Source organism: Euleptes europaea, chromosome 1 (genome assembly GCF_029931775.1).
Source record: "Euleptes europaea isolate rEulEur1 chromosome 1, rEulEur1.hap1, whole genome shotgun sequence".
Classification (NCBI taxonomy): domain Eukaryota; kingdom Metazoa; phylum Chordata; class Lepidosauria; order Squamata; family Sphaerodactylidae; genus Euleptes; species Euleptes europaea.
The window spans coordinates 52,824,017-52,832,325 of record NC_079312.1 but is presented as its reverse complement, the minus strand read 5'-3'; the positions used below and the strand labels follow the sequence as shown (position 1 = coordinate 52,832,325).

The window sequence follows — 8,309 nt, the reverse complement described above, 5'->3', positions numbered from 1 at the left end:
CCCAAAAAAGTTTGGAGAAATCTCTGGAAGGGAACTTGGTGTAGTGTGAAAGGATGCAGGTGGAAGAGGAAATGTTGTCCATGTGTATGCAGAACAGCTTTTTTTGCTTATACATGGGATTCTGTATATCCCATTCATAATATATATATATTTGGTCTTGGGTTTAGCATTCTGTAGGAAATTCCTTTTCACCCATTGAAAGAACTTGCTTCAATCTAGCTAAATAATGGAATTAAGGTTCTGATTCTGGGATTGAGACCCAGTGTGAGATAGTGGTTATCGTGTCAGACTATGATTGGAGGCCTGAATCCTCTCTATGCTGTTAGAAACTGGCGGGCTGACCTTGACCCTTGGGATAGCCACTCTCTCAGCTTCAACTATCACAAGGGTTTTGGTTGTGAAGATAAAGTGGAAGAGGCACAAACATAAGAAAAGCCCTGCTGGATCAGACCAAGGCCCATCAAGTCCAGCAGTCGGTTCACACAGTGGCCAACCAGGTGCCTCTAGGAAGCCCCCAAACAAGACAACTGCAGTAGCACCATCATCCCTGTGTTCCACAGCACCTAAGATAATAGGCATGCTCCTCTGATCCTGGAGAGAATAGGTATGCATCATGACTAGTATCCATTTTAACTAGTAGCCATGAATACCCCTTTCCTCCATGAACATGTCCACTCCCCTCTTATAGCCTTCCAAGATGGCAGCCATCACCACATTTTGGAGCAGGGAGTTCCACAATTTAACTAGGCGTTGTGTGAAGAAATACTTCCTTATATATATTTTGAATCTCTCACCCTCCAGCTTCAGCAGATGACCCTGTGTTCTAGTATTATGGGAGAGGGAGAAAAACCTCTCCCTGTCCCCTGTCTCCAAACCATGCATAATTTTATAGACCTCTATCATGTCTATGTTAGAAATCCCTTTGCATCCCCATTAGTGAGAAAAGCAGAGTGCAATTACCAAAATAATTTGTTTTAGTGTGCATTACATGACTCCCTTTGACCATGTCAAGATAAAGGGCACTTACCTTATGCTGCTATACGTTTATGTTACTGTAACGTGAGAGCTGCTTGTGATTAAGGTTTGCTAGTATAAAAGCTCTACATGGGGCTGCTTTATCACAGAAACATATTCCTGCTTATAAATGGAATAATGTTCCTATATATTGCAGAGATCATAGGTGTACACCATTATTGGTGTAACAATGGAACAAAATCTCCATTCCACTTCCTTACTTCTAAAAAAAAGAAAGCAATAATGTCTGTGCCAACAGTAAAGGCATAGTTTCATTAGACAAACTAATGGCAACATAAATCAGGTTCTGCTAATTGAGCAGGCAAGATGTTACGATCACAATTCTTGGCTGTTTTGTGTTTCTCCGTGCTTGTCACTGTGTTGCACTATGTGCCCAATATGAGTAGTAATAGTACAGGTTGAGTATCCCTTATCCGGACTGCCTGGGACCAGAAGCGGTCCATATTTTGGATCTTTCCGTATATTGGAATTTTTTGGAATTTTTGCATGTATATTAATGAGATATCTTGGGGATGGGACCCAAATTCATTTATGTTTTATTTACCCTTTATACACATAGCCTGAATTTAATTTTAAACAATATTTTTAATAATTTTGTGTACATTAGACCATCAGAAAGCAAAGGTGTAACTGTCTCACCAGAACACCTGTAATCTGTTAAACAAGAGCAACAACAAACTAACAACGGCACGCTTTCAGTCTCCACCTACTATGCAGTGTACACTGTATTTATTTATTTTTAGGTGAGAGGAAGCATTGACAGCAGGCAGCACAAATCAGCCTGCATGCCGGTTCAGAGGGTTCAGTTTTCGGATCAGTTTGGATAGGGGATGTCTGGATAAGGGATACTCTGCCTGTACCTTAATTGAATCCTTGTAACTCTGGTGATATTTCTTTATCTTTTTTTAAAGTAAAAAATACCTAGTATGTATGACATGTACTTTTGTTTCCTTCAGCGTGGGCATTCTGGCTGAAGGGTTTGGTCTTCAATGTAGATGTAATATGCATAATCCTTTGGGTACCTTGATAACCATAAGGCTCTTATTGAGCTCTGGGAAAAGATCTACTAATATGAACATGTCTAATGTTCACAAACTTTTTCTTACCTCCTGCTGCTTCTGGCCAAGAATGAGAGCTTTATTCATGTGACCTGGCTTATATCTCCCCCCCAAACCCCAGATGATATTATTTATGCATGTGATCTCATTTAACTGGAACAAATACAAATCTTCCTGTGCTTAATATTCTCAGTTAATGTTCTCCTAGCATTCAAGAATGTCCTTGTTTACTCCCCACCTACACTCCTGTTTGACAGTTGCTGCTTGACACAGCTGTAGTTGCTTGCCTGCTTCTATCTGAAGTGGTGTGCTTGCTATGTCTGATCTTAAGTGTCTGAATTAGTCCATGTGTGCTGCTAAAGTCTAAAAAAGCCTTTTAGAAACTTCTGAATCCTGGCTAAAACTGCCTTTGGTAACCCTGTTGCTTAGGAACTCTGACATTGCTTGAGGGAAGATACTTTGCATTTCACGACCATGTCGTCAGTAATGTTTCCTTGGGAGTACACACCTCTGTGTGCATTGCTGTTTCTGGAATGCCATGGAGAGACTGTTATGTCAGGCTGACATGAGCTACAGTGCTTATTTAGAACTTAATTTACACTTCGTATTTCACCAGCTATGCTTTGTTGTTTGGCACGGCAGCTCATTTAGTGAAGAGATACGATTTATTCAGAATAATGCTCAGTTTAAATTTACAGTCCATTTTTTGAACACTTATCATTTTCCCTTTTTAGCTAGGAATATTTCTTAATGACCAAAGCAAGCTATTATGCTTTGTGTACTGCCCACAACAGAAATGCACTTAAATCTCAATGCTGAGAGACTGCTTGACTTGTTTAGGGAAGAATAAAGTAACTGCATGTTTTCTCACACTGGATTATCTTGACCTGATTGTGCATGAAGTATAATTGGGTTTTTTTGTTTAACATTAGATAAGCATGAGACCGCCGTGGCACAGCTGCATGTATATTCATTCTTGAAGCAATTGCACACTTTATTGGCTGACAATCTTGCCATTTTTAGCAAATATCTATATATAAAGACACAGGGCGTCTGTGTTTGACTTGTCAGACAAACTTTTTTGGGTGTCATCTGATGGAGCCTTCTGGTGGTGAACAATTTTATGATGACCCCGACCTTGGAGGCAAGTCTCAAGATCAAGAGGCCAAAAGGCAGCATGAGTCAGAGCAAAAGTTGTCTAAAATTACCCACAATGCCTTGGAGAATATTAATGTGATCGGTCAAGGTTTGAAGCACCTCTTCCAACACCAGCGCAGGAGGTCCTCAGTGTCTCCACACGATGTGCAGCAAGCTCAGGTTAATATGGAGCCTGAAATGGAATTGGAAAGCCAAAGCACATGTGCTGAAATTGATGGTGTGTCTACCCACCCTACAGCTCTAAACAGAGTTCTTCAACAAATCAGAGTGCCACCTAAAATGAAGAGAGGAACAAGTTTGCATAGCAAGCGGGGCAAGTCAGATCTTCCAAAGGGAAGCCCTCAGATCAACAGGAAGTCTGCCCAGGACATTCATTCAGGCCGACCCAGATCCTCATCGACTACTGATGCTCCTATTAACTTACCTGTGCTAGAGATGGCATCTCCTGTTTATGTAGCTGGTGAAGAGGTTGCATCGGCAGACCAGGTGAGTTCTGTTTATTATGAAATATGTGGTCTTGTTGGATGCTAAAATGACTTTTTAAAAAATCTGTCTAGTAAAATAGGAGACAAAGCTTAAACCTTTTTGTTGAGAGTCCTGCATCTGAGTGAGGTAACTACATCGAACACATTACTGTAATGCTGATAAGGGATGGCAGTAAACATTGTCTGATTTTTACCTAGTTGAGGATATTAACTTGTAGGTGTTAACTTGCATTTTTATATTAGACGGTTGCTTGCCACTTGAAACTCCAGTCCAAGTAAACTGTTAAGCCAAAAACCCCACCCCCATCCTGATATCTTCCCCCTGCCAATAATTCCAGCATATCAGTAAAAGAAATTATACGGGCCTGGTATAAGGTAACCAGCAGTTCCTCTATACTACGCAGGTTCAACTGTTCAGGTTAATATCTTTAGTGAGAATTATTTTGGTGATGAAGCATTGTGTGTTCCTGATAGTGTAGTGCTTGTTCTTGGAAAAACTTTGATTCAAGGCATTGCTCACATCAAGGGAGAGAAATACCCAGTCTGCCTTGTAGCCTTCCTCAGTTCCGTTCCTTAGGACTTTGGTGTATTTTGAAAGTGGTCACTATGTACACTTTGGAATTCCAGTCTTTAACACAAAATTCTCATCTTAGGCAGACTGTTTGTTTCTTGCCTTGAAGGCACCATATATATCTTGTAGGAATGCACACTCCTCCATAGTGGACTTGGGCAGGTCACCCACTGGGTAACTTGTTCAAGATAACTATCTCAAAGGACTTGTGACAAGTAGTTTAGGCTGAGAAATGTACATCTTGTGCTCCTTAAAGGAATGGTAGGAAACAATTGGTTAATTTTATTATATATAAAAGTTAAGTGCCCTGATTAGAATTTGTTGCTATAAGGCAACAGCTCATAGTACCATGACCTTAGGAAGACATGCAGCAGATACTCTTTTGCTGGCCCTGGCAGATGAGCTCCACTGGTGATGGAAAAGCAACCACTGACATAGAGTCATTGGCAACTGCCCTTTGCCCGTGATACCAGGGTGTCAAAGTAGTCTGGGGAAGGCCATCTTTCACGGTTGATTACATGTCCAAAGTGGTGGGTGTTGCCTGAAATGACATGGAATTTGGTTCCAGCAGTGCAGGTGACAGCTTTCGTTGGTATGGAGAAACCCAGTCAGGTTGCCTGATTGTGGAGAAGGTGCTAAGTCAGAGTAACGGTGGGAAGCCATGAAAAACCGAGTGGAAGGGAAGTGGGACGGCATATCTGCCTCAGGTACTGTTTGGTCAGAAAGAACTTAGATTTATTTTTAAATGAATGAAAGGAATTCCCACCTACTGTGATAGCTCGTTTCTACCATTGGTATAGGTTCCCTTCAATTACTGTCAATCGATGGAGAATTTATGGAAGGAGGGATAGAGCCTCCATTACAGAGGCTTAGAGATTGGTTCTGTTTAGTACATCTGAAATTAGATATCCCTCTTCTAATTGCGCCCTGTAGGCCAAAACAAAAAAGAGAGATTGTGCTATATATTGTGAGGAGTTTCATGGATGTTACTTGATTGTTTAATGGCACATTTAATTTTAAACACTCTATTAGGTTTAAAATGCCACAACTGTACTGTAAATACTGTAGTAGTATTATAGTCAAAATGTATTTATCTAGCAGAATAATAATCTGACTTTGTGTTAGGGGATATCACAATGTCTTCTTTGAATGCTCAGCATTCGGTCATTTCACTGAATTTTTGGTGTAGGACAGTGCTTCCCTCCCCCTCTACTCTTTACTAATCATGTTTTCCTTTTATTTCTGGATTCTCTTGAGTAGGCACTTCCAAGGGCACACCATGTGCCCAGTGCTCTGTTTACAGTGGGTGCACTTGACTGGCTATTTTATCTTTAGCTTAGTGCTGAAGCTATTGCTGGATGTTACTTACTGTAGTATATAGTTCATACATGACCCACTGTGATTTTAAACTTGCTGTTGGAAGATCAAGATGTAGGTACCTGCTGCATCCTTTGGATTGTTTATTACAGGATGTGTGTATGGTTTTGGAGCAGAGTGCTTCTGTTCACCTGAGCAGAAAAAAGGATGCTAGACACTTACTCAGTAAAAGAGAGTGTGCAGTAGTTACTACTATTCCTGCCGTGACTATTATACATCACCTTTTATGTAGGTTTTAAATACTAATAAGAATAACTGCTGTTTAATTCCTGTAAAATTCCTGTGTGCGTTATATAGAAATGAAGTACTGTATTGCTTTTTCATAAAGTGTTTCAATGCATCATTGTACTTGTATCTGTCTAAACTTGACTAGAAAGGACTCTAGCAATATTATCTGTTTATCTGTAGACATGGCAAGATTAGCTGGCTGGAGAAAAATAAAATCAGCTGGTTACATTTGTACCCGTCTTCCTGGCCCCCTTATATGAGGTCATTTTAAATTGTTCCCAGGAAATGCCAGTATCGGGCAAATCCTGGACTGTTTGAGGCACCAATAGAAAAATAACAGGCTTAATATGGAAGTGAAATGAAAAAGATTACTGTACCTATTTGCTATATATATCAAAAATTCTTAAGAGGTGGTTATTATTAGTCTGTAAATTTATGGCTCTAGAAACGTGGAAGCAGTTGTTTTCTAAGAATGAAAATACCATGTTATAAAATCTAATGCTTTAGAACAAAATGGGAAATTGGCTGTATGATTGGAATTGAAGAAGAGATCTCAGAAATGGAATGCAATGAAGGAGGGAACAGTGCTAGCTTTCCTCTCAGTTATCCCTCTTTCCCAAAGTCTCCTATTTCCTCAGAGCATTAAGGAACATTCCTTGGGTTACCAAGGGCAGTTCACTTTCTACTGTACAGGTTGTATCTTCGGTCACTAGGTAGAAGTAGTTCTGCTGACCAGAATAGATACTTCAGCTGGACAAGGGCATGGCATCAGATAATGCCTTTGTATGCAGTAGACATATACAACACACTTCAAAAGATGTGTTCATTGTCTAAAAGGGATTAATTTTGTCCATAATTAATATTCTGTAATGTATATGATAATGAACTGTTCAAGAACTCAGTCTTTTCAGTGGTATAAATTTTATTTTATTTTATTTTATTCACATGGGCTTCTAATCCTATTGAATGTATGAAACTATTCCTGTTCAAATAGTACTTTAGTTTACTACAGAAGTTGTTTTCTATTTCAGCTTTAATTTTTTTCCTCTTTGATGGCAAAAACCAAACATGCTAAAGTAGCAGAGTGGATAGCAGTTTGCAACTCTCTCAATATTGGGTTTAACCACAGTTTTGCTTCTTGAAGACAACCACAGTTATGTTTCTAAATTAAAAAAACAAGCCAAATAGTGAAATTTTGTATGTTGACCTAGTTATAAATCAAAGTATGATACTAAACAAGTTTAGATTTCATGAAGCACATATCATCTCTCAAATATATTTCTGAAAACAGCTTTTCCTCATGGCTTTAGAGTGTCCAGAATTTTAAATCTCTAACTGTAGCCCACTATTGTCCAACATTTCAAATTGTAAACAGTATAATAGTTACACTGGTTTTCTCCTTTGTGTGCTTTGGCCAGATGAGGTATTCATTGTGTTTATTACCTGCCACAAAATTGCCCCAAGACTCAATGTGGGTGTGCGTATGTATGAGATGTGTATACACCCACACACACAGAGAGAAGAAAGCCTACTTGCTAAACTTGTATTTATTCCTTCCTCTGCCTCAAAATGCAACTCATTAAAATTTGGTACATGAACACATCAATACTTTCATTAGAACCTTTGCACCAGTATGAAAAAATGCTTTCTCTTTTGCAGGTGCATTGTTTGGAAGTAAGTGCTTCTAGTTGCAAGCTGATAACTGAGTTTTGGAATGAAGATAATCTTAAGTGCTTTCTACACAGCCTCAAGTGTCAGTCTTGAAATAAAAAATCAATAGAAAAAAACAGTTGGAATTCTTTTTATTGGAAGTTGACATAATTATATCAAGGTAGTGTGGTACAACAGAGGGAAATTGAACTAACCATAGTATAACATAGAGCCATGTAGTATTTTGTCATAAATACACACCAGAAACTTATTGTATTTATAATGGAATATTTCTGTTTTGTGGTAGTTTTAAGAAATTGTGTTTTAGTGTTGCGAACAAACCACAGCAGTATAGGTTTTCTAATAGTGTCTTCTAACAGATTAATGAGCAAGAAGAGTCCTTATACCTCCTTTTGCAAACCATAGTATCATTTGGATGCAAACCACTGATAAATCAATCACTAAATTCATTTGCCTGATAGGAAAAAAAGCATGTGTGCATGTAATAATTTGAAAAAAAGCTGATCAGCTGTTAGGGTTGGGAAAGGGGGGACTTAATCTAGGTCTTTAAAATGGTTCCATAACTGCCTTCATAGTTGTTGGATCAGCATTAAGTCTCATGTGAGCAGGACCTGTTTGTGCATATGGTTCTTCATTCAGCAGGTCATCCAGTGCCCTAAACTGAGATAAATTTCTACTTTGTAGAACAGTTTTACTCACCATGGTTGGAAGGTAACATGGATACTG

At 39.0% G+C, this 8,309-nt stretch overlaps 1 protein-coding gene across 1 annotated transcript; it reads left to right on the top strand.

Annotated features, from left to right (window-relative positions):
• Nucleotides 1–3,029: 3,029 nt before the first annotated feature.
• On the top strand, nucleotides 3,030–7,676 carry LOC130475137 (transmembrane and coiled-coil domains protein 1-like). Its single transcript, XM_056846873.1, has 2 exons — nucleotides 3,030–3,737; nucleotides 7,572–7,676. Exons 1-2 carry the CDS (start codon nucleotides 3,189–3,191, stop codon nucleotides 7,674–7,676), a joined length of 654 nt encoding a protein of 217 aa, XP_056702851.1. The 5' UTR covers nucleotides 3,030–3,188.
• Nucleotides 7,677–8,309: the final 633 nt, after the last annotated feature.